Below are 27,581 nucleotides of genomic sequence, written 5' to 3'. Positions count from 1 at the left end.
GGCTTGGAGGCTGTCGGTGGGCCCTCCTCCTCCTCCAGTGGTTATGAACATGAGGCGGGCTGCTCTTCATAGATTTTTAAATTAGTGTCAGCTTTGCCCCAAAGATGTGTTATTGACTGATGAAATAGAAACTGAGCTCCAAACACTCAGTCCTTCCCCAGAGTTTTCCCCAGCCTGGTAATTGAAAAAGTGTGAAGGGAGTGTGTTCAAGGGAGCATGCAAGTGTGTGTGTGTGTATGTGTGTTTGTGTATGTGTGCATGGAGACTGTGCAGTCTTTATCTCTACTGGAGAAAAATGCACGGTGCTTGCTTGACTCAAGATTCAATTGAAGTATCACATAGGAGATCTTTATCGTTTTACGCACTCTGTGAAACATGAGCATTGTGTGCACCTTTAATCCCATAAATACAGTGTGCTTGATGTAAGCCTATGGAGGCACGCTTAGCAGGCTATAATGTGTCTGAGCTCCCGACAAATCCCCCCCCCCATTGTTGCACATCCCACATGTGTACGTTTTAATCGTTCAGAGTGTGCGCAATCTTCAGTCCGTTCGATATGTTTGGACAAAGGCGGCATTGGCTGTCAGTGCAGTGCTACCTTAATGCTGATCCGCTGAGGGGGAAGCGGACACCCCTGACCATTTCCACATTTCCATTTCCACAGCTACAGTGTTTTTCTCTGAGATGTTATTCACACATCAAACTCGGTTTGAGGGTGAAATGGCCTTCCTCTGTGGTGTTCTCGAGGGGCAGGGTGTACGCGGGGGGAAATTGAGGGGCAATTGTGTCAGTAGCACTGTTTCCATCCAGCTGTAAAGCAAATTTTATGCACACTTTTGAAATGTCGCAAAGGTGTGTTTTCATCAACTGTGAATAAATTGGCTTCCCGAATATCCCAAAAAAAACCACCTCCACCAGAAAAAATGTAAATATTTGATTAGTATTGGGCAAGTTGTTGTAGTTCTTGAGTATCTGCAAATGTTGGTCATATTTCATGCTTTCATCATTGTTTTCATCATGAAGATGAAAACAAAGACGTGCACTTGGTGATATTCTAATGTAGCAACTAATGGTCATACAACCATGATGGAGACTTATAATATATGTTACATATTCCTGGAGGTCGTGATGATCATAATTTATATTTCTAAATGTCCAAAGTCACTTTTGAACTGTTGTGCAGTGAGGATGAATGTCTATGCAGGCTTCCACTCTCCCTTAACAGTGCAATATACAGTTACATCAGAGTGTATTGTTGAATAATAAGAACAGGACGATATATCGAAATTCAATATATTGCATTAAAAATGACAATATGACAATACGTATCGTGGGGCAGAAACATGAATCGTGATATTAACTAAATTTTATATTATTTGTACTTTGTAATGACATTTTTGACACTGCTGTCATTGAACAACATGACCATTTATTTATTACATCGTTATCGTGGTTGTATTGAATCGTGAACCCTATATCGCGCATCGAATCGCATCGTGAGATAAGCACATCATCCCATCCCTAAGTAATTGAAATGAAAGAAACCTTCCCAGCTCTGACTAACACCTCCCATGTTGTGTCTTTGGTGTTGTCCTGCAGGGTCGGACATGGCCATCTTTTGCCTGCTGTGTGGAAAGCGTTTCCAGACCCAGACGGCGCTGCAGCAGCACATGGAGGTCCACGCCGGCGTCCGCAGCTACATCTGCAGCGAATGCAACCGGACTTTCCCCAGCCATACCGCACTCAAGCGTCACCTACGCTCGCACACAGGTCAGTGGAAGCCCTCTCCAGCCGTCGGCACTAGGGCGGTATGGCTTTAGATTCCTTCGTGATATCATTTGAAGCATGGGTATTATTTCTAAAATGACATTTTCAAGATATCTGAAACTGTTTTTAAGACTCAAAAAGCAATTTAGCTATATATGAGACCTTTGAAAAACCTTGCAAAAACACCCTGTACATAAGAAACACAGTTATAGCATGTGAAACGTTGCTCCAACCCGTACTGTTTTTCTCAAGGACAGCTTTGTTCCTCATATTCCACACTGTGTTTGGATTTGAAGTGATGAGGAGGAATCCTCTTATTCTGGTATAGCTTTCATACCGTTAATGCGGCCCAGCCTTAAACTTCATCAAAATGCAAACCGCTCCATACATGTGTTATGGTCTTTTCAAGCCATAACCATACCATACCACAAGTTGAACACTATCAAATTAGCATTTATGAACGTCAACAGTTTTCTTCCAAAACTAGAAACCAGCCAACTGCCTCTTAAAAGCAGGTGTTTGTTTGTATTCACATTAATATCAATTTGACAGATCCTTTTTAAGGTCATATTGTTATATAATTTAACACATGCAGTGGTTGGCCTTTTAACAATTTCTATGAAATCCTATCACCAAACCACTGCAGCAGCTGAAGTAATACATGTTGCTGTGACAAATTCATTGGTATTCCCCTTTGCTATAAGTTTATGTTACTATACATCAATTCTGCAGCAAATGAAGCAAGTAAGGACTGCTTAGGACTGACTGGTGATGAATGGTCTTTGTTATCAGCAGCTCAGAAACCTGGTTTTCTAACTATAGGTCAGATATTCACAGGCCAGTATCCAACACCAACTAGCACCAACAGAGATCCATTGGGTTTCTACCCAACTACTAATAGACAAGGGAGAGATGGTTCATGTTGGCAGTGGGGATGTATTATTGTAATGTAATATTTGAATATTCATTCACAGGGAGCAATGGCGACTTACGTTTACATGACATGCAGGTTGAACGTCAGCACAAAACTTTCACAGTATATTATGCCGTGATAAAAATGTATATTAAAACAGCTTTGGAAACTGTTTTGAACTGATGTCAGAAAGCTATTTAGGCTCCAGGTACCAGCAACAGAAATTTTCTGCTGCTATATTTACATGGGTTTTCAACATCGGTGGTCATATCAACATCTATTCAATGGGCAGTGATTCTTTTTCTCCATCAATACAGTCGACCATGAGGAAATGGACTTGTGCACAAAAGAGCCAGCAGAAAACCGCATCGTGGATCCAACTGTAGCTTATAATACAGTGTAAAAAGCCTTTTTTTTTTTCTTTTTTTTATTTAAAAGGCATCATGTTATCCCTGCCCAATCGCAGCGCTACTTTAGGACAGCTGAGTAAACAACGTGATCCCAGGTCATTCGTGGAACGAATTCTGCTGCAATCAGACGAAGCTTATTTACAGTGACATTTTTTTTTTTTTTTCTCTCTTCTTCAGTCCACTAGTAATTTCCCTCAGTGCTGGCTCTGGTGCCGAGGCGAGGCCGGGATACTAATACATTGTTGCGAGGGGGGGGGGGGGGGGCAGAGGTAGCCGAACGGACGCGGCGATTCACGGCGGAAAAAACACCCCCCCACCCCCCTCCCCCCCTCTGTAACCATGACAGAATATGAACACATGGAAATGAATCCCATTTCGCTCGCGAGGGGATGGATGCTTTTTTTTTTTTTTTTTTTTTTCTCTTTCCCTCCCCTCCCCTCTCTCTCTCTCTCTCTTCCCACCCAGCCGGCTGTCTGCGACCTTAAATAACAGTCTCACTGTCAGAGCCGATTTAGCTCACCGGCTCGCGGATAAATATTTGAAACGAAAGGCAGTGAGATGAGAGCAGCCGGCCCTATTTACAAGTCAGGCGAACACGCCATTAGTGTGTGGTGTGTGTGGTGGTGGTTTCGGAGGGGGTTGTGATGGGGGGGCGGGGGGGAGACGAGGAGACGAAAGCCAGCTCCCTGTACTGTACCAATGCACACATCTGCTTTGGCAACCAGACGCTGGAAGAGGACACGAGCGCCGTCTCCCATACACCTGCCCACCCCGGCCGTGCAAATGTCATCCCCCTGACTCGTCTCTCTCTCTCTCTCTCTCTCTCTCTCTCTCTCTCTCTCTCTCTCTCTCTCTCGGCTCCAGATGAGACTGGCGGTCCTCGTGCCACTTTGAGCCTCATCCTTCTGTGGGCGTGTGTTAAATCACAATGAGCCAGCCGTGAAAGCAATCGTTTAACTGTGATGCGGAGCCTTTTGTTGAGGAGGGGGGGGGGGGGGGGGATTTTAAAGTCAGCAGCAACTCACCACAGTTATCGTCGTCGGTGCCGAAAATAAGTCCTAATTTTCCCTCCAAAAAAAAAAAAAAAAGAGGGGGGGGGGGGGGGGTGCACAGTGCTGCTCGGCATTTGCCCTTTGATGTTAATAATCTCATTCATACTTAGCTGGGTAACAAGGTTAAAATCGTGTGTAAAAACAGACAGGGCTAGACAGCTTATCTACCTCGGGGTATAAACCAAAAGTGGACCTGGCCTGTTTATTTCTGGACGGTTTATTTTTCATATTTTTTTTTTTTTTATTATTATATATTTATTTATCCATTTTTTTCCAGAGACATTTGTTGCACTGCCCTCCTCCAGCAAAATCCATCATCTAATTTCTCTTTTGTTGGTGTGCCGCAGATTCCTCATGTCATCAACTTTTTTTTTTTTCCATTTGAATTCGTTAATTGAATTTGAACTGAATGCCATATTCCCTATACAAGATCATAATGTGATATAAAGCAGTGATTCTCAACCTTTTTCATAGCAAGGACCCCTAATTTAGTCCACATTAGAGCCACGGACCCCCATTTGATGAGATTTTGTCTCTTGGACCCAAATCTGAGAGTATTTTTATTGTTAGATATGATTTTGTCCAGAATCCCATAAGTATCTCTATTGTAGAGAGATAACAGTGAAACTATGATCAAAACAGTCATTCTTCTACATCCCCTAACTTCTTGTAAATGAAATATTGCTGAAGTTTAACAATTCATCAATTTGCTGGGGACCTCCTGGAACGCGCTCAAGGACCCCTGGTGGTCCCCGGACCCCACGTTGAGAACCACTGATATAAAGAACATACAACCCCTCTGCCTCCCAAACCACCCATACTACAATTGCTAAGCAAATATAATAATACAAGAGATTTAAGTAAAAGATCCATTTTGTGTCCATCTTTCCCTGTAAATATTTCCTCCATGTACAGATTTTTATTTTTTTTCCCAATTCTTGAAAAGGTTTTGGGTTTGAGCCAAACACTGACCCTGTTTTAGCTTCCATCTACCAGTCTGTCCAGTAATTTACGATTTTGTGATTGCAATAATGAATGCAAATTCAACTTATCCTCGCCATATTTACAAGAACATGCAATTTTGCAAAATGACTGCAATTTTTCTGCATGAAATGGCCAAATTATATAGTAGAAATACATTATATAGTAGAAAATATTCCAATCAAACCAAATGTCAACAAACTGCCTTGGCCAGACCACACTGAGTTGGAGTTTCATTGACCCTACTGGTGTATAATAACTCTAATAATCAATGTACAGGTAGAAAAATTTGAGTCACTTTGTTTTTGTTTAACCTGCATTATTATTAGTTTCCAATCATACTGAGCTTTTGGTTTGCATACTTCAATCCTAATCATCCTAATCAATCATTCCTTATCATGAAACATATTCAAACGGAGTGGTTTTATTAGATATTTATTGAGCTGAAGGTGTATCTATTAAAACTGCAATCCAAGCACAGTATTTTCCTGGCTGTGCTGTAATTCTGAACATGTTTTTTTTATGCACAGAAAAGAAAAAAAAAGGATGAGCTCTAAAGGATTTCCAGTAGTTTCTGTGATATGCAGTATGCTTATTATCACCGCAAGTGATTATGGGAGGTAATTAGAAAAAGTGCCACTTTAGTAGTACAATTCCCTGCAATTTTACTGCAAAAGCACATTCAATTCAGCAAATCGCATCAAAATTTTTGAGAAAACCCGCCTCAAAATCAAGCATTTCTGGTCACAATAATCAACAAAATCCTGGAGAGACTGAATCTCCAGCTGTAACGGAGAAAGTGATAATCTACGAAAATCTTGGGGGTTTTTTAATTTGTTTTTCTTGATTTTGGCGGCACCTTTGGCGATTAGCGGTCATTGCGTTTTGTGTTTTTCACTCAATATAGGCACTGGCCCAACACACTGTAATAACAAAGACACTCAATATAGACTGTGGCTTCTTATATTTCCTCTACAAACAGACAGTCTTTCTTTCTTTCAAACATTTTATCTTCAGTTTATACAGATTACACACTCAATGTTACCCTCAAAAAGAATGGTACATAACAAATACTAGAGCTAGACAACAGCTAACCATAAAAACAATCAGACTAACAGACAAAACAACACAGACATAGATCATCATCCTCCATATTATAACTACAATAACAATGAAATCTTAATGAACATGTGGACTTTACCCTTTAGGGATCACTTGGATCCCGACGTTGCAAAACCTTTTAATACGATTTCAGCATAGTCCTCTCCAATAAAATCTATAACAGGGCTCCAAAACAGAGAAAAAACCCATTCATGTCTCCTTGGAGAACATGTGTGAGCCTTTCCAATGGGAGAACTTGTAGAACATTATAAAGCCAACTTGAAACAGATGGTTTGACATCGTCTAGCCAACGCTGTAAGATTGATAACCGTGCACAGTACCAAGAAGACTAAGGATTCTCTTATATCTGTTTAATTCAAAATACATTGCAGATGATTAAGCTCAATAGGACAGTGTATTATGGATGATACTTGGTTACCAATCTCAACCCAAAATTTAGGAATTTCCGGACAGAGCTACATTAAATGCGCATAGGTGCCTACATGCTGCTTACACCAGAACAGTCATTGTCATATTTGCTCCTGCAATACGGGGTAGTTTGTAATTTATGTATAATCTCAAATTTCCTGGGATTTGTAACTGCTGCATATTCTTATTGCTATTTAACATAATTGTTTTCCATTGGTGATCAGTGATTGCGGTTTTAAGGTCCCGTTCCCATGATTGCCTTTCTGCCGAGAGTACGGATATCACTTAAAGAGAGCAGTTTATGATAAACGTAACAAATTTACGTCTATGAAAAAAGTTGCGGATTGCGACTTTTTTTCTTATCTCCGAACGCAGCCTGGCTGACGCGGGCTCTGACATTGGATCGCCACGTAGGACACGGAAGAAAACCAGATTTAATGGCGCTTATTTTTGCCCCGTCTTAATCTCGCGAAAGGGTAAAACCTCCTCCTTTTCCTCTCTCTCTTCCCTCTCTCTTTCTCTCAATATGCCGGGATGGTACATATACCTCCCTCCGTGTCGGTCTTTTTCCTTTTCATTATCACTCTCGCATGTATATATGGTCACTAACGCACACACACACACCCACACACACTATTGTGCGATGTGGGCTCGTAACAACGGCGGGCATGGCAGCCACCACCCCCCCCCACCCCACCCCCACCCCCACACTCGCCTCTACACAGACCAGGCCTTCGTTAATATTCTGTTGTTGTGCGCCGTCTGTGTGTGTGAGTGCGTGTGTGTGTGTGTGTGTGTGTGTTTTTTTAACTCCAAGCCAATTTGCTGTCTGCTGTGGCAGGGTGTTTTGTGTTCGCAGCTGTATTTGATAGTGCTACAGCCAGAGAAAGAGAGAGGGAGAGAGAGAGTGAGAGAGGGAGAGAGAGAGAGTGGGAATTGAATTGAATTGAGAGAGAGAGAGAGAGAGAGAGAGAGGGAGTGAGTGCGTGTGTGTTGGGCCTGGCAGTGACAGAGCCCGGTGATTTACAGCCTCTTATCGTATAATGAACACGCCCTCAGTGCCCACGGGCACATACACCCTCAGCAGGGCTTTGGGGTGTCAATGGAGGTGGGTGGGGGGGGGGGTGCACAAATATAGAGGCAGGGTGGTGGGTGTGTGTGTGTGTGTGTGTGTGTGTGTGTGGAGGGGGGGGGGGGGGAGGGTTGGAAGACGCAGGTGGCGGCGCTCGGGGGCACCCAAGGGTCCACTCACCATGCCACGGTTCCACCTCACTGTGCCGGGTCCTCATCTGTGGCCTCTCCCCGCCATTAGGAGCCCCACCAGCCAGAGAAAGAAAAGGGGAGGGAGGGAGGGAGGGGGCGGCTGAGTGGGGGGGGGGGGGGGGGGGGGAAGAAGGGATGAGAGAGAGAGAGAGGAAGAGACACAGGAAGAGGGAAAGCGATAGTGACAAGTTTCTGATTTACGGAGGACGCGTCGCGGGCGATTCTCCGGCGGGCCCGCGAGCGTAATGTATTCCTGACAAAAACGAAAGTCCCGTCTGGCGCTTCAGATCTCAGTAGAATGTGATTATAGAATTGTCTCGAGAGATAACCGTTTGATTTTTTTATTTTTTTTTTTAAGTTCGAAGGACTTTATTAGCCTGGAGAATCCTGTACGGCGACGTCAGCGAGTGAAAACGTCTTCTTCGTAGCGTGTGGTGTTTTTTTTAAATTTTCACTCTTTAAGTTTCGGTTTTGGCACTTCCTGTGGGCGGAGAAGGGACCAGACACCAGACACCAGAATATCATTTGGCTGAATGAAGCGAATCTGCAGTGTCTCAATTCGTGGGGAGCAATATTGCACTTAGTTTTAACATGGGGGTTATTTTGAAAACCAGAATATAAACTACTCACCAAGATCAGATGCAGCTGGAGGAGTTTGTAGTGTTAGGATTTTTACTTCCCATTCATTTGAATGAGCCACGAAAATAGACTGAAAACTGACATTTAACACATTTGTGATCCTGCTTCTAAGACAATAAAGCAGTCCTGGGTCCTTCGTCATTTTGCATTTATATTCTTTCTTTACACTAAAATTTTTATTAAAAAATAAAACTAGATCCGGTCTCCCAAACAGGAACTATCTCTCCTAAAATGTATCCTTCCACTATGTTGCCTTCTATCAATAAAAACGGTAAGAATTATGTTCTAAAACAGTGGTTCTCAACGTGGGGTCCGGGGACCACCAGGGGGCCTTGAGCGGGTTCCAGGGGGTCCCCAGCAAATTGATGAATTGTTAAACTTCAGCAATATTTCATTTACAAGAAGTTAGGGGATGTAGAAGAATGACTATTTTGATCATAGTTTCACTGTTATCTCTCTACAATAGAGATACTTACGGGATTCTGGACAAAATCATATCTAACAATAAAAATATTCTCAGATTTGGGTCCAAGAGACAAAATCTCATCAATCCTTGATATGAGAAAGGTTGAGAATCACTGTTCTAAAACGTTGGACCCACAGTCAGTTGAAAATCACAGCAGCAGGATCTGTTGCTGAATCTGTTCACCAACGTGTTCAATGTCAGTTTTCAGTCTATTTTCGTGGCCTCATTCAAATGAATGGCAAGTAAAAATCCTAACACTACAAACTCGTCAAGCTGCATCTGATCTTGGTGAGTAGTGTATATTCTGGCTTTCGTGGCGGTCAAGAGCCGAATAACCCCCCATGTTAAAACTAAGTGGAATACTGCTTTAAGTCAAAACACTGACTTTACACATAAGAAAAGCCAGCCTCCTCTTTTCCCCACAAATTCCACGCAACGTTTTTTTTTCTCCCGACGTTTGCCAGCGGCAGCCGCTTCGCCGGGCGACAGGACACCGAGCGTAAACAACCCTCCGTGGGCCTCTCCCGTGCGCATTAGCATCCTGCTCGCCGGCCTGATCGGGGGCCCTAATTAAAGGCAGGTGAATCCGAGCTCAATTATTATTCCTGCGGCGTTTGGCGCGAGCCCGCCGAGCGCCGTGATGGATTGTGATCTCTGCTGCGGCTGAAACGCTAGAAAGAGCACAATGTCTTACAGCGGGAGCCACTGATAACTTCATGCAGACAAATAAAGACTGTCACTTTTATTGATTTTTACCCTCCTCCTGCCGCCCCGGCTACCCCCGCCACCCCCGCCGCATTCCCTGCTCCCCTCTCTGTCTCGGTTTTATCCCTGCCCCCCCCTGCCCCCCCCCCCCCCGATCAAAGCATCCCTTTTAATGGGAACGCTGCAGACATCACAAGGCATCAAAAAAAGAAAAAAAAGCCCTCCTCCAAAGAAACGCACCTAAAATGTGAGCAGCATTTAAAAGGTGTCCATCTCCTCATCTCTCTCTCTCTCTCATCTCTCTCCGCTATCTCCTAAATAAACCAGATAAACGCACGCGTACTGTACATATGGACACAATAAAAGCCCTGAAATGCGCGGGCGGGGGGGGGGGTTGCGACTGAAATTGTCTCGTAACGGGAGGGAGGGCGGCGGCAACATAACGAGAAATGCAATTTATTCCCTGGCACGCTGCCGCTCGGACAGGCAGATAATGAAACGCGTAGGTCATTGACGGTGACTTAAACCTTCAGCGGTGGAGTGAAATACATTAAATATCCGGAACGTTACATGGCTGGGGAGTTGGGGTGGGGGGGTTGGGGGCACAAATGACGTAAGGAGCAGCTCCTCATCAAACACGGGAATACAATTAGTCTTTGGTTCTGCTGGTGAGGGCCTCCTGCAAATCATAATATCCCCCGATCATTGACATCTGAACATCCATTAGCGCCGCCCTCCGGGGGCCAGTTTGAAGAGCGGAATTTGATGCCTGTTGTCTTTTACCCGACGTCGGCGTATCGTTTTCATTTTCCGAAGGCACACAACACGCCGTAGCCCATGGCCAGCGCCGGCCTCGAGGGATTTCATGAAATGAGGCAAATGTCTTCAAATGCAGCAACGAAAATGACATGCTCCACGCAGAAAAATAATGAAAGAAATGCGCTTCCCCACCAGGAAAAGATTACGTGAAGGATGCTGCCTTCGAATGGAACTCGTGAGCTCGTGGTTACGACATGGGAAGTCGTGTACACGGTATGCTTGGCGTTCAAGTGTTAAAGTCGTGAGAGCACCGCTGCTAGGCAACGCTGCTAGGCAACATGGACGCTACTTATTAACGTTACTGTCGGCGTCTAAGCCACCGAGGCTAACAATTTAGCTAGCTAGCGAGCAGGTAACGGAATGCAGGAAATGCAAAGGCATAATGACAGAGGAAAAAGATGAGGCCGTTGGGAATATCAACATTTTCCTCAGACATATTATAAAATTACTAAGAAAAACTCTATATACGACTAAAATTACAATATATTAACTTACCATCCACCATCCATTTCTGAAAACGTCAACAAACACGTCACAACTCGTGAACTCTGGAAAATTTCCACTTCCGAAGTCGTGAATACCACAGGAGGGGGGCGTTCATATGGACTCTTCTCGTGAACACGGTAAACACGACCCCATTTGAAGGCACCAGGAGTCACGACTAGAAACAGGTAGTAGATTGATATTGAGAGAGCATGGTGGAAAGTAAGGGTGTGGAGGTCGGGGGGGCGGATGGGCGGATACGTTTACCTTCAACTCCGACTAGGCGTGGGCAATATCTAAAGTTTTATATCGCGATACTCTCCCGCCAAAATATCGCCGAGATTCGATATCCCACCGATATTAGATAATATTGAATATCGAAGCCGACCCCGGTTCAACTCCAAACTGAAGACAAGAAGTTTTGATTTTGAGTGAAAGTTTTTCTTATTTAACCATGACTAAAAAAGCATCTTGAAAAGAAGCTTGCATGCTAGCAGTAGTGCAGCTGACATCGGCACGTAATTGTCATCAGCTCCTGTGTACTCAGTATTGTAGGCATTTATGCATCCATGAATGCAATCAATATCGGCACACGAAGCCCCAGCTTAGTCAATATTACATCTCATGCCCACTGAACAGCCTGTGATGATGGCGCTGACAGGCTACAATCATTTATCACTATACACAAAGCAAAACAATCAAGGCAATTGATTTGTAGAGAAAGACATCTCCTTAAGACAAAAGATGTGTCGTTTTTGACCTGTGTTGAATCAATTGGCTGATATTAGCACCTTTAACTGGGTTTAGTTTGCTTACCAATACATATCACTAATATGGCAGCCATTATCCTACTAGGCCTAATAGGCCTGCTAGTACATAATCCAAAGAATTATGGTAATTATTTGTGGAATAGTGTCAGTGCTGCTTGGTAATAACATGGTAAGCTGACAGATGGTCAGTAGGTAATATTACCTATCATCTAATCCATGAACATATAATAATTTACTAATATGTAAAGCTGAACAGTATGCTCAAGAGCACATCTGTCTATTGTGCAGTTTCAGTGTATAGGGGTATTGGGTGATTTTCTAATTGTTTAACATCAAGTAGTTCTTTGTCATTAGAGATGTAAGAGAGTGATAATTAAGCCAGTGGGGTATTGGTAGAGAGAACGAGTGAGGTTTACTCTTATCTGTATAATTACTGTAAGCCTCCATCAGGATATAATCTATCTGCATTTCCAAAACAAATAGTGCTATATATTGAGCCTCTTATCATTTTACATGTTATGTAAGTGTCAGATACTGCAGTAATTCTCAACCTTTTTAATTTAGCACACACTGGGGCCACGGACCCCCATTTGATGAGATTTTGTCTCTTGAACCCATCTGAGAATATTTTTACCGTTAGATATGATTTCGTCCAGAATTCCATAACTATCTGTATTGTAGGTAGAGAGATAACAGTGAAAATATGATCAAAACAGTCATTCTTCTACATTCTCTAACTGTGTTAACTTGTAAATTAAATAATGGTGAAGTTTAACAATTCATAAAAAGAGTTTCATTTTTCATTACTAATGCATACTTGTTTCATAAATTATCATTGAAACTGCCACCAAGGCCATTTCCTTTTATCAATAATTACAGAAAGTTTAATATAATTTTTTAAGGTTTGTAGAAATCTGCAATTTGGTTTTCTGTTTGAATAACACGGCTGACATGATTGTAAATAATGGCATTTTTGTCAGCTAACAATATACAGTATTATGATTTATGCATAATGGTGAGAGGTTACAAGAATCTTTACAGACCCTGAATTTTTCTAAAAAGCATACTGATTGATATTTAATTATTAAGAGAGCCTCATGCTCTGTAATTGTCAAGTGCAATAAATGTGAAGGAATTTGTCTTGGTGGCATTGGTGCAGAGACAAACTTAAATAGCAACACAGTGCATATGGACAAATGGTGAAAGAACAGGACTTCAATTGAAAAGGCACATACATTCAAAACTCTACTTTTGTATGTAAATTTCTCTCGATGGTCATTATCACAATATCTTTAAAATTGTCAAATTAGAGAACATCCTACACAGGTTACCTGAAGGAGTTTTACTGGCTATCTGTACATGCAAGGAGAATTCATAACTGGGTTAAAATAACCCAGGTAAGCTCATACTCCAACTCTGAGAAAGCTGGTTAATGTACGTGGCTTCCAGTGGTGGAAGAAGTACTGAGATCTTTTACTTAAGTAAAAGTAGCAATACAACAATGTAAAGATACTCCATTACAAATAAAGGTCCTGCATTCAAAATCTTACTTAAGTAAAAGTGCATAAGTATTGGCAGCAAAATGTACTTAGAGTATCAAAGTAAACCTACTCATTATGCAAACTGTCCCCATTTAGAGAGTTATATTTTTCATAAATTATTGGAATATTAATACTGATTTATTGACATACATGTACATGTAAGCAGCATTTTAAAGTTGTCAACGTGAAGCTAATCTTAACAATTTAGCTATACTTTTGGGTAGTCTAATCTATAACAGTGCTATTTTATAGTTATTTTATAAAGATGATCAATGTTTTAAATATAAAATATTGATCTGAAAAGTAACTAGTAACTATAGCTGTGAAATAAATGTAATGGAGTAAAAAGTACAATATTTTACTCTAAAATGTAGTGAAGTATAAGTACAAAGTAGCATAAAATGGAAATACTCAAGTAAAGTACAAGTACCTCAAAATTGTATTGAAGTACAGTACTTGAGTAAATGTACTTAGTTACTTTCCACCACTGCCGGCTTCCTTCCATATTAAACTGGTTATGGCAATGTCATGGAAACAGCTTACTGCTTTCACTTTTGGTTTTCTCTCAGACTCGATATTTGTTTCCCCTGTACCGGAAATGAAGCAACTATTGCTGACTCTAAGAGGAAGGGGGAATATTCTGTTAACTGGTTTATTCATGGTAACAGGAAGACTCAGTCACAGGTAATCATCAAGGTTCATCTAAACAGATTAACCTGAATAAGAATTTACCCAGAATATGACCAGTCAGGTTAGTTCGTGCATGTAAACGGAACCAATGATTCACTCTTCTGTCCTTTTGTACATTGTCCCGTCCTTACTTCTGTACCTCGAGACAAGCTACAGAACTGTTGTTGTTTCATCTTTCTGAGTCATGCGTACCATCTGCGGAATTGAAGAGAACCTTGCCTTTCATCCGTCTTTCAGCAGGCGACCACCCGTTCGAGTGCGAGTTCTGCGGGAGCTGCTTCCGAGACGAGAGCACGCTGAAGGGCCACAAGCGCATCCACACCGGCGAGAAGCCCTATGAATGTAACGGCTGTGGGAAGAAGTTCAGCCTCAAGCACCAGCTGGAGACCCACTACCGTGTGCACACAGGTGAGCAACACTGGAGTTCACGCATTCTTCAAAAGTCTCAAGCCTTGGGGCACAAGTCTCAAGTCAAGTCCCAAGTCTAAATGTAGATTACCAAGTCAACTCCAAGTCAAGTCTACCAAGTCAACTCCAAGTCAAGTCCAAGTCAATGTCAAATCTCAAGTCAAGTCTCAAGTCTAAATGTAGAACACTGAGTCAAGTCAGAACAAATCAAGAGTCCAGTATCAATTTAATATCTAAATATCTAGGACCTTTCGATGCAGTATAATTTTAATAGGATAAAAACTTGGTAAGAGCATCATGAGTTTGATTTCTATAATCAGTTTCTACTTCAATAAATTCAATCATTCCATCCAGAATTTAAATTCAGTCGTCTGGTTGAACAGATCTCATCAATCTAAGTCATTTACACAAACACAAGATCTCAAGTCAAGACTTTAGAAACCTTTTCAAGTCATCAGAGTACAAGTCAAAGTCAAGTCCCAAGTCAACAGAACCCAAGTCAAGCATTAAGTCAAGTCTCAATCAATCAAATCATTGATGCTGTACATGATGAATAATGCCAATCATAGTATAGCTGAAAATGGGGAAAACATTATATTCTATGGCATTTGGAAGCAAATTAATTCTAAGTAAAAGTTAATGAATTTGAGTCTTTCAGTGGATAACGCTACTGACTGTAATTTTAAGTAGTTTAACCTAACATTGGTCAAACATTCCCCAGCAGTGAGATATCATCTGTTACTCTTAAATGTCCGTAACACACAATGATCCCTAATAATTTCATAAAATACTATAATAACAACAATTTAACAGACAATAATGTCTTGTGAGGCTTTCACTGCAGCTATAACACCAGAGACATAATGCTTCATGGACCTCAACTCTGTTATGCCCCTTCAGCTATGTTACAGAATTGTTCAGATTATATTGTAACGGGAAGGTGGCGTGGGGAAGAGGCAAAAGCAGTGTGGTTGCACGATAATGACCCACTGAACAATGGCCTTGGGACTTTTATTTTGAAAAGAACAGAACAGAAACTGGGAATGAAAACTAAACAAAACAGCATCCCTCCATTGAAGCGTAGACCTATCTACTTCTCTCTGAGCCGGTCCATTACCTGGCTTACCAGTCAAACCAACCAAATCATAGGTAGCTATAAAGGCTCACTGCAGTGTCGGTCCAATCCAAATACCAGTAATGCATCTGTCATACACTGAGGGCAGCATCTCTTTATCTCTGGTCAGCTCCAGCTAACAAGATCAACAAGGTTCCAGTGTGTCTGGACTCTGGATCTGGCTATAGTTGAACATTTCAGCACCTCACCATTATGAGGCAAAATGTGTGTCAAAGTACCATTTTAAATGAAATATTGTGGTGCTGCAGAGATGTCCTGGCCTACACATCATGTTCTACAGAATTAAGAAAACATCTTTGTTTGGTACAGATCCCCGCAAAAAATCACACCATAATCATTTTAAAAAGTTTTTCAATGAAAATGAGAATAATGATGTGAAAATGATAATTCCCTCTAATATCATCTAATATATCTAATATCAAATCATATCGCAATTGCAATATCAGTCAAAATAATCGCAATTAAGATATTTTTTCAAAATCTTTCAGCCCTAGATGTGACTGTACCAGAGCTAAACACATGGATGCTTTCAAGCCGTAGCAACGAGATCATCCCATTCTTCCTGCTTCCGCTTCCTACAAAATGACATAAACGTGGCGTTCTAACCCTTGACCCCCTCACCATCCAATGATAGTCAAGATGTTATATTGACGCAGCACATGGAGTCTTTTCGAAGGGCTCTGACGCAGGAAGTCGGTTGGAAACCGGCCACTGGATGAATATCTTTTCCAAGGGCAAACTGTACACTTGCTGCTGCGATACTGTAGAGGAACATCTCAGAAGGCCTCCCTATTGATCCCGGTGTATTTACAGCCCCATAAAGATGTTGACACAATGATAAGCTTCATGCCCTTGTCAGTCCCTTGGCAGAGAAAAAAAAACGCATGTCCCCGAGAACGAGTGCACAGTCCGAGAGTGAGGACACCACCGAGCGCCCACTAGGATGGCCTATAGCCGAGGCTTCACGCTTCTTCGCCATCCCTCTTTCTCTCTCTCTCTCTCTCTCTCTCTCTCTCTCTCGTGCACACACAACACCGCTCTCCCATCTCCCATTCAATAAGCCAGCTGTTAAGCCACACTATCAAGGCAGCCTGTCCAATAATTGGCTCCCCCCCCCCCCCACACACACACACATGCACCCTTTCCCCTTTTGTGGGGGAGGGAGGGTGGGGTGGGGGGGGGGGGGGGGCTTTGCGGTAAGCCGGAGAGCAACAGCAGATAACAAGAGCAAGTGACAAGCTCACAGTCAAAGGCCACCTCGCACAAAAGGGAGCTGCTTGATGAATCATCGACGTTGGCAACCTAGCGCTACCCCCCCCCCCCCCACACACACACACACACACACACACACACACACCCCTCCCACCGCTTCCCTCCCCCGTGTCCCAACTGCCAATGGCGGATCAATACCCGGGCCCATTTGCAATTCATTATCGGGCGGTTATTTGAGGCGATCCTATTTACAGTGTGGTTATTGTCTACACCGCTGCATGGGGCCTTGCAGGGATAACACATGATAACCCACAATGCTATATTTGGGTATGTCGTAGGTAAACGCCGCCGTGCCCCCGACCTCATGCAGGTCAAGGTTGACTGGGGGATGCTTTTAAGCTTTAAAAAACAAAACAAAAAAAACCCCCAAAAAAACAGATAGACAGGCCAACAGAGAGACACGAAGCCAGCCGTTTTGCCCCGTGCATCCAGTCTGAAAGGTGACAGCGAGCGTCGGGCCAGATCACTTCCGACAGCTCATTTCAAATGCCATTGGTAAAGGTCAGCATTTACATGTCTAATTTGCGTCTGTCGGCTTGAGCGCGGGCTGGATTATTCCCTGCCATCGCTCTAATCATTAGCACATTTAGGACGGGCGCCGCCGCTGAATGGAAACGTGCCTTTTGAATGTAACGGCCCCAGAGCGAGAAACCAGTGGTCGCGCTTTGATTTATGACACCTCCGAGGTCCGTGTGGAAATGGCATGGTTCACATTATCGTTGATGCATTGCACAATGTAGCGGGAAGGCTATTACAAGGAATTTACCCCTAGTTTTGTTGATTAGGTGTGGTTGATAAAAGAAATACAGGGCAGTTTACACATAATGTCTCCATTATAAATGAATCCCAAAGTGTATTCACATTTTTGAGTATGTGAATACTCAAAAAATGAAAATGAAAATCTTTTTTACTTTCCTAGTCCATCATAATCTCAATATATACCGGTCTGTCTGAGTATTTACACACATACAAATGCAGATCTGGCCTCATATAGACAGTGCTGGAAGAAGTACTCAGATCTTTTACTTAAGTAAAAGTAGAAATACCAAAGTATAAAAATACTCTGTTACAAGTAAAAGTCCTGAATTCAAAATGTTACTTAAGTAAAAGTACAAAAGTATTAGCATCAAAATGTACTTAAAGCAACAAAAGTAAAAGTACTCATTATGCAGAATGGCCCATTTCAGAATAATACAGTATATATTATATTATTGAATTATAATTATTGGTGCATTAATGTGTAAGCATCACTTTAATGTTGCAGCTGGAAAAGGTGGGGCTGATTTCCACTACTTTATATACTGCTGGGTAGCTTACAGTAATCTATAATAATACATCACAATTTATTAGTTGATTATATTATATATGAATAATCTGAATCTGCAAAGTAACTAGTAACTTAAGTTATCAAGTAAAGGTAGTGGAGTAAAAAGTACAAGTAAAAAGCAAAATAGCACTCGATCTGGCAAGGCTGTATAGTTCCAATTTATGATTATCTACGTTAAAAAAAGTTTCATTAATAAACAAAATATCTCTAAAAGCGATGCTTTGTCAGTGTGTTTCAGTGCTGTTCTTTATGAATCACCTCAAATTACCTTGCCGAAGATTTTGAGTTTTATGAATATGGGGTCAGGGTTTTTCACAGGAGGTACCATACTGCAAGTACAGATTGGGCCTTAAAAGAGCTAGTTCAGTCAAAATCACTCAAATACAATTAAATATGGGTCCTGTGGCATCTCTGAGAACTTTATTGAATCTGCTTGGTCTTAAAAGTATATATAAACGTGTTAGAATTAGCCATTTGCATTGATGTCATTGTTTTTGTAAGGAGGTCTTGGGATAGTAGACATATTGGACATGAAATGCAGCAGAAAGTGTTTCCCAGCATGGACGTGAATCTTCAACCACCGCATTCGACAGTTGCATTGTTTGAGAAATAGCAGGGCATGTCTCTCTCTTTTTCCTCTGCTGCGCGGCATGATCTGAAACAATAGCGTAGACTTAGATCCACTGCTCTCAAATCCCCCACAGTGGGGGCTTTTTAATAAAGGCAGTAATGAGAATTGATAATGACTGAACACAAAGGATTTCTATCCCTTTAACCACTAGAATAATTAGGGCATCATTTTGCTAGATGCTAGAGGGATAGTTTTATAGACCTGCCTGGCAATGTGTTGATACTGATTCTCAGAAGGTGAACAAACTCACAAGACTCGTATGCTTTTTATTATTTTATGATGATCATTTCAATGACTTTAAAGGGTTAGTTGTTGATCAATACCAATGACTCAACGATTAACTGGCCAGGTGCTGAGAATTCTGGCTTTCAAAACTCACTTTCTGGCCCATACTTTGTATTGGAACAAAAACTCTGGAATTTCAACCCCTATCAATGCTGTTGCAACTCCTACTGGTCCTCTAGAACAGCGGTTCTCAACGTGGGGTCCGGGGACCACCAGGGGTCCTTGAGGAGGTTCCAGGGGGTCCCCAGCACTTCACCATTATTTCATTTACAAGAAGTGAACACAATTAGAGAATGTAGAAGAATGACTGTTTTGATCATAGTTTCACTGTTATCTCTCTACCTACAATACAGATAGTCATGAAATTCTGGACAAAATCGTATCAAACAATAAACATATTCACAGATTTGGGTCAGAGAGTCAAAATCTCATCAAATGGGGGTCCGTGGTCCTAATGTGTAGTAATTTAGGGGTCCTTGATATGAAAAAGGTTGAGAATGACTGCTCTAGAACAGTGGTTTTCAACCTTTTTCATATCAAGGACCCCTAATTTAGTCCACATTAGTGCCACGGACCCCCATTTGATGAGATTTTGTCTCTTGGACCCAAATCTGAGAATATTTTTATTGTTAGATATGATTTTGTCCAGAATTTCATGACTATCTGTACTGTAGGTAGAGAGATAACAGTGAAACTATGATCAAAATAGTCATTCTAAAAATGACAAAATAATGAAGTTTAACAATTCATCAATTCGCTGGGGACCCCCTGGAACGCCCTCAAGGACCCCCCTGGTGGTCCCCGGACCCCACGTTGAGAACCACTGCTCTAGAAGTAGCGCAGCGCATTCATGTTCACCGTGATGCTTTATACCAAAGGATACCAAATGGACCAAAGATGCAAAAAAGGTCTAACATTGTGGAGTCTAGCTTTCTGATGAAAATCTTGGCTAGTGCAACTTTAATACATCTTCGATTGATTCCCACGTCAAATGAATTTATTCCCTCACAAAACTTACTTCAACAAGTAAATCATTGTAATTGAATCGCGCCACACCAGGCTAACACAGTTGTTGTCTCCAACCCTACCCCCCCCCCCCCTTTAGGTGAGAAGCCATTTGAGTGCAAGCTGTGCCACCAGCGATCCAGGGACTACTCGGCCATGATCAAGCACCTGCGCACCCACAACGGCGCCTCGCCCTACCAATGCACCATCTGCCTGGAGTACTGCCCCAGCCTGTCAGCCATGCAGAAGCACATGAAAGGCCACAAGCCCGAAGACATCCCCCCAGACTGGCGCATAGAGAAGACCTACCTGTACCTCTGCTACGTCTGAGACCGGAGTGGGGGGGGGTGGAGAGAGAGAGAGAGAGAGAGAGGAGATAGGGGTTAGGGGTGGAAGAGTTGGGTAGGGGGTAGGGGGTGGTTAATTGACCAGATGAGGAGTAGGCATGGTGGAGCGGGGATGAGATAAGAGGGGCAGGGAGAAGTCGAAGAATCGAGGAATGTCATGACGGGAGAGACTTGAAAGCGAGAGAGAGAGAGGGTTTGTTTTCTCTTTTTCTTTTCATGCAAAAGGCGGGCGATGACGGACGGACGGACGGGGGGTGGGGGGGGGGGGTGGTGAAGGGCGGCGGCAGCGGCGGCGGCGCGACAAAGGCGCTAAAGGAGAGGAAGACTTGGGACACGGAGAGAGAGAGAGATTCTCCACCACTTTTTTTCGGATTCACCGGGTTCATTCACTACATCTGCAACTGTGTTATTGATTTCAGGTCATGTCGCCGGGCAGCGGCGGTAAAGTGCGGCGAGCTGCGAGGAAGGAGCGACTTTTTTCGGAGCGAGGAAAAGCCGATTCTCAAGGGCTATCTAACCACGCACATCGAGAACCTAATCCTCCACTCCATTGTTGTTAGGGTGCGATCACGCCTACAGTTCATTTTTCTTCAGTCTCAACCCTAGCGGAAACGTTTTCTTTGTTGTATTTCTTTGTATTTGGTTCGCTAAGATTCACACCTGCCCGATTACAAGCGAACCCAGGGCTTGTGAACAAAAAGTCACATGAACTCACAAGTAGCTTGTTTATTGGACAGAGTTCTGGTAACCTTTCGTCCCATCCGGGTTAGAGGTTTTCGGAGCGGGGCTGAGGAGCGGAGTCAAAACAAATCCGATTCCAGTCCGTGTAACTTTAGCGAAGCGTGACTGGACTGCGCTCGTTGCCGTGAGTTCCCTCTCACACTTGAAGAAATGGCCGAGTAAGAGCTTCGGTTCAGGCGCTTCGATTTGTTATGCTAGGTTTTCCCAAGCAAGAGTAACTTGCTGGCTATAAGATGTCAACATCTGTCTCCTTAAAACCGTGCATTCTGGGGTCCTGTAGTTGGTTCGGATTACGTTCTCACCCCTCATAAACCAAACCACAGGTCTCAGAGAACTGAGACTTGCATTTTCAGGCATCTCGCTGATTTGGTACCACCTGAATTTGAATGCCATTGTTCTCACCTGGCCAAATAAACTGAACTAAAGGAGTAAATAATCCAGAGTTCGGGTAAACTGCTTCGAACATGCTTGGCATGAACGTGCCCTAAGTCATCACCGCCCCAAATGGGAAATTGATCTGTTTTGACGCCTCCTATTAGCCCCGCCGACCGCTAGGCCCTCCGACCTTCCCGTTATTCACGAGAAATCCTCCAAGATGGCCTCTCCAGAGCCCTCAGAGCCCAGTAGTGCCAGTCAGATAGCCCCTGAGAATCAGCAGCAGAGCTGATATGACATGGCATATGCAGTAGACGATACATACAGTTGAACTGGACGGATGGGGGGGGGGGGGGCACTAATACACGGCGAACCGGGCACTCACCCGGTCGTAAAGGGGGAAAAGATGCTAGCGCCGATTTTTTTGTCGGAAATCTCCCCGGTCTTCTCAGCAGTCTTCCCTGGTTCTGCGTCTCCGTCAGATAAGGGCTGGAGGAGGTCGAGTCACTGCTGGCCACCCGCGGTTCTCCCCAGAGAGCCAAAGTCTAACTTACGTCACTTTTTTCACGTTGTTTTTTTTTTTGTTTTTTTTTCGCTCCGCATCTTAGTTTATCATGGCTTGATTGCACAGGTAAAACATATTACGACAACAGTCTCTGTTTGATGTTTCTGCAAGATATATATTTGTCAGAGGGGCAGCTTGCTGAAAAAAAAAAAATACGGCCACTCTGATATCTCTTAAACCATAACTCTCTTATTATGCCACAATAACTCAAGCTTATCCATTTTCTCTCAGCAATAGATAACTGGACTGGTATTATCAATGTACATTTAACCGGATGACTATCAACTATTTCACACTAAAGACGAACTACACAAACTGACACATGAAACAGTAACACTTTTATCACAACCGCTCTCATGATCTGTCCATTTACCACAGTTATGGCAAACAAAATGAAAAAAGGCTGCTTTTTGGTGGGAGTGCTGTGACTTGGAGAACTAGTGGTGAATGTTTTTGAAGAAATGCTTGTCATGCCTTAGCTGCGCTCCTCAGTGCTTGTTATAGCAGGTCGTAGACGGTTATATGGCATCAAACCATGAATGTGAAAGACTGCAAGCTGGGGTTTGGACTCGGCTGTATCACAGTTATATTTAGCGGGTAATGCTGCGTTCCGTTCAAAGTCGGTAAGTCGGAATTTCCCAGCTGGTAGGTCGTAATTACAACCTGTGTGAGTTCCAGTGGTCCGGAGCAGAAAAAGCAAAAGAGAAACATGGACACTCACGAGATTTTGTTTGCCCGATACAGAAGCTAATGGTATGTCAAAGATATTTGGCAGCGTTAGCTAGCTAGTTAGCATAGAACGTTAGCAAGTGTAAGTGCAACTTTAGATTTAAAGTCTATTATGTTAAAGCATTTACCACATAGGTATTTTGATAGATTTAAAGAGTAACTAAACCCCAAACCCAAATCTTTGGTGAAGCCTGACACCTAATGGTGAAAAGTCTGGTACTGAACTGGCCATCTGCTATTGGCTGGTCTTTGTGCCAGGTTGTACTCTATGGAAGATGACATCACCTGGCACAAAGACCAGCCAATAGCATTTGGCCAGTTCAGTAACCTACTTTTCACCATTAGGGGTCAGGCTTCACCACAGATTTGGGTGGGGTTTAGTTACTCTTTAAGGTCATTTGGTGCTGAAAGTCGAACTTTAGTGTATTTTGAGGATTATAAACGTGTTAAAAGTAATGCTGTGTAGCATTTACAGTGTATGCCACCATGTCGACATGACGTCAGATAGCTGAAGTTGTCCTAATAGGAAGATGGAAGTCAAGACTTTCTGACGCCTCCGGAACGCAGCATTAGACCTGTTATGACGTGTATTGTAGCCACAGGTATTGCAGTTTCCCTAAGGCATTACAAGCATCACAGCAAGTCACAGTGTTACCGGGGTAATCACATATCCGAATGACTGGCAGAAGGGGGAAATTCACTGATTGGACGAGAAACGGCCCACCCAGCTTAGGGGGCGACCAGTAAGACGACAGAATAAATCAACTCTTTCTCTATGGTTTTGTCCCTGCGCTGTCCCTGCGTCTCTCGTCTCCTACTATTATTACCTTGAGTTTGATCTCAACACATTGTACTTGAATTACCTCGTTTTTGTGACCTCATGTGCTTGTGTGTTTTTAATTTTCCCTTTTGTTTCATTTGTACACTTTTTTTTTTTTGTTTTGTGAGTGTATGTCAGAAAGATGCATTGCACAACATGATAAAGCAATGTGTACGCAGAAAATTAAGTGCCACGGTGAAGAGATTTTTTTTTTTTTTTTCTAATGTGTATTTCTTTGTGCATTACTTGTTACCAAACTTGGTATTATTAACCCTGCTTGTTGAAGAGCCGGAAGGTTTGGTCATTTGTTATAAAAGCTACCTCTAAGTTGTTAATGTTTTCATTTTTTTTTTTTTTTTTTTTTGCAAAAGCACATTTTTTTTTGTGTGTGTTTGTGTTTTGCATTATTTCATCATTGCTACTTCATCTCATGCTTTTTCAAATGTTGATTTATGATTGTCTGTTTGTGTTTTTAAGCGACATTTATATAAAAGGGTAAGAGATACAGTAGTAGAGGTTGATAGGATGGGGAAAAAAAAAAAAAAAAGTCATTCAAATGGATGTTTATTCTTCTCTTATAGTCTCCCCCTGCCCCCCGACCGTTTAAAAGAGCAGGAAAAAAAAAAAAAAGCAATTTTGAAGCCTTAAGCGTGGAGTAAGAGGGATGCGCGGATAAGAGGAAGTACTCGTACTTTTTAAGAGGGTTTAAAAACAAGAATTTAAACTTGAAACTATGTGAATAGAATTGTAGTTTTGTAATGTGAAACAAAAAGAGGGTTCATCGACTGCTGAACCGCCCGGGACAGGTCATATTTGCAGTGATGCAGAGTGCGTTGGACAATTGGAACTGCAAGTGGTAATCAAAAAGAAAAACTAGAAGGTTAAAAATAGAGATTCTCTTGGTCGACGAGTTCTCTTGAAAAATGAGTGTATTCCTGAACAAGAGCCAACAGAGGCAATTTGATATATAAAAATTGTGATATTTTTGTATTCAGTGTCAGTCCTTTTTCCATTTGTCGAGGGTTACAGCAGGGCACAAATATTTGTATTTTTTTTTTTTTTTTTTTTTTTTACCTAGTTATTTTTTTTCTCTCTGGGTGTGAAATCATTTTTGCCTTGCTCCTCTTTGATATTGTTGGACATAACGACGTGTGTGAACATATTGTAGTAAGTGTTGCTTTCTGGATGTCAATTGCATTGTAGGTGAAGGACTAAATCTATCTGCCACAATTTTTTTGTGAGTGTGTGTGTATGTGGAAAAAGGAAAAAAAAAAAACGTCAAAAAAAAACGTCAAAAAAAAAATTTTACGTAAAAAGACGGTGACGGCAGGGGGGGCGCTGCCAACCGACCAATTAGTACTTGTCATTCACAATTTTTCAATCGAACTTGATTGTTGACTTTTTTTTTTTTTTGTTTGTTTTTTGTACTTGAAAAAAGAAGAAGGGATGGCATGTCCCGTGGTGTCTTGCCATTTTATTCTCAAACACTGTGAGCTGAGGGGCTTTTTCACCCTCATATAATATCCACCCACTATAATAATAATAATACCCAGTCACGGCTTCATCCGAAACCCACCATAACCCAAGCAGCTGATCAGTCACGTTATTCCTATCATCGTCCTCTGAATGTTTTCTACTTCGTCGTGCGTGGGTGTGTGTGTGTGTGTGTGTGCGTGCGTCAAAGAGGGTGTATCTGTACGTGCGTGTGTGAGCGTGTATTAGTGGAAAAATGCACTAATCAGATCAGATACAAAATAAAAACAATGTTCTATGCCACTTTTTTTCTCTATGTTGGAAAAAAAAAATCTATATATATATACATTGGCATCGATATAGTTCTTCCCTCAGTGTTCCTCCGATGTTTCTGTACTATCTTTGTGCCTAAAAATGGAAATTGTTCAACAAAAATGTCCATCTATATCTGCTTAGTTTCTGTATTTTCAGAAGAAAATAAAACGGTGTCTCCAGCGGCCTAGGGATGTCATGACGCTCTAAAAGTACCTGATTTTTTTGATTTTTTGATGTTTTTTTTAAGGGTTCTGAATAGTGCAGGGCTTCTTTTTCCTCAAGGACTGCAATACACCCTAAATGCTATTGAAATGGCCCGTGGGGATTCTGCATTCAATTCTTTTTCTTCTATGATTGGCACCCAAAAGCATGTCATTTCTTTACCAGCACAAAACCAAGCACGGGGAATAACAGACTGTAGCGGCGAAACCTGGTTTCAGACAAAAGATCGACTCCGCCGAATTGTCGGCTCGCCTGTGCACCGACGAATTAAGTCCGATTTTCCGCTGATCATATTTTTTTTTTTTTCTGTCAGCAACAGGTTTGCTGATGAGATCTTACTCTTCAAAAAAAAAAAAAAAAAAAAAAACCTCCATTTTGGTAGGTTGGCACCAGGGGTTTTTCCCCTTCTGCCTTGCTTTTTGAAAGTACTTTTTTTTTTATTTCTACAAATGCATTTAGAATGGGATATTTGAAATTGGTCATGGCATCCCTGGAGCTGGCACTCTGTGTTTTGGTGTGGTGTTTCTAGAACAAGTAGCCATTTCATGCAGTGTTGCGATGCATGTGCCATTGAGGTCTAGACTAAAAACTGTTGGAGTAACAAAGCACCAAGACATTGTATTTTTTATATTAGCACTGAGGACCAATTGCCCTGTCGGACCAAGCATAACAAAGCTTTTTATGTAACAAAGCTTTTTCTCTTTCTCTGTCTTTCCCTGGCTTGTCTGTGCTACTTTTCTCCTCCATTGTTGTGACAGCACAAGTGCCAGTCAAGTTGCTCTGTATTAAGAAAATAGTGTTTTTATTATGATTTGAATTGTTATAGTTTTCGTCTACCTCAGCACCTAATCTTAGCCTAATCTTAGAAGGTGCCCAATTATTATTTTTTATTTTCTTTAATTTTTTTTTTGTCAAGTTGTATAAAAAAAAAAAACCTTTTTTAATTTGCATTAGAGCTTTGCAAAGGTCCTTTGTCTTTTCCAGCGACAACGTGCTATTTTTTCCGTGGCAGTACGTTTCTTGTTGAGCTGTGCCACCAATCTATAGCCACCGTCTGTTGATATAGAGGTTGTTCTCTTCTTTTTTTCTTTTTTTTGTTTTCTTTCCACGTAGAATCAGACACATCTCTTTGTAACATTTCAGTGTTCTCTGATGGAGTGTGAAAAAAATAAAAAGGAAAAATAAAAGATTTAATGCTGCAGGTTCTCTTCTCCATGTTGTCACTAAAGTCAATGTTGTGCCTTTGATAGTGAAAATATAAAGAATATTTTTTTTTACATCCTACTAACAGTAGATTGTTTTTTGTAGTGGAATTTTTTGTATTTTTATTTATGAGTCTCATAAAAAAAAATCATGATGTTCAGTTGTATACTTTCAATCTGCAGTTAGAAAAAAAATAAAAAATGGACTTCAGTTTGTCTCTTAGCCCTCTTTCTGGCTCACAATTTGTTTCTAAATTGTTCAAATAACTTAAAAAAAAGATATATATATTCAATATTCATGAGGATCAATTGTAGGTATTGGTGAGTTACAACACTTTTTGTAGTAGCCATAATGAATCATTTTGTAGGCGTTTCTATTGTGTGTGTGTGTGTGTGTGTGTGTGTGTGTGTGTCAAAAACTGAATTGGGATTAGGCATTCGGAATTTGGGAGAAAAAAAATGTGCCTCTGAATGAATATCAATCAAATAAATCTATATAAATACAACGACTTCCTCTGTCAAAGAGGGAACATGTTTCAACAAGATGACAAGCACAACATTTAGGAAGCTTGAAAGTTTTGTTTGTAGTTCAGAAAAGCACGTTTCTAAATCCATGACATGTAAACTAGTGAATATTTAGGCTTTTTCCAAATCCCCAATGCATATTAATGATGTTTTGTATGACACATACCAACCTATA

The 27,581-nt window shown here is 41.8% G+C and overlaps 1 protein-coding gene across 1 annotated transcript in view; it reads left to right on the top strand.

Moving 5' to 3' along the window:
- Positions 1-20,422, top strand: part of LOC139663174 (zinc finger and BTB domain-containing protein 16-A) — a gene marked incomplete at its 5' end in the record, with an annotated part of 67,843 nt that extends 47,421 nt beyond the window's left edge. Inside the window, 3 exons of the mRNA XM_071541740.1 lie at positions 1,600-1,770; positions 14,267-14,437; positions 20,193-20,422. Coding sequence (XP_071397841.1) covers positions 1,600-1,770; positions 14,267-14,437; positions 20,193-20,422 — 572 coding nt within the window. The remainder of the gene's footprint in view (positions 1-1,599; positions 1,771-14,266; positions 14,438-20,192) is intronic.
- Between the last annotated feature and the right edge of the window lie 7,159 nt (positions 20,423-27,581).

This window comes from Centroberyx affinis, unplaced genomic scaffold (assembly GCF_046629955.1).
Source record: "Centroberyx affinis isolate AG114_WGS23_722 - 3 ecotype Tasmania unplaced genomic scaffold, CSIRO-AGI_Caff_v1 ptg003945l_1, whole genome shotgun sequence".
Classification (NCBI taxonomy): Eukaryota; Metazoa; Chordata; class Actinopteri; order Beryciformes; family Berycidae; genus Centroberyx; species Centroberyx affinis.
The sequence above is the reverse complement of the archived record's forward strand: the minus strand, read 5'-3'. Positions and strand labels throughout refer to the sequence as shown.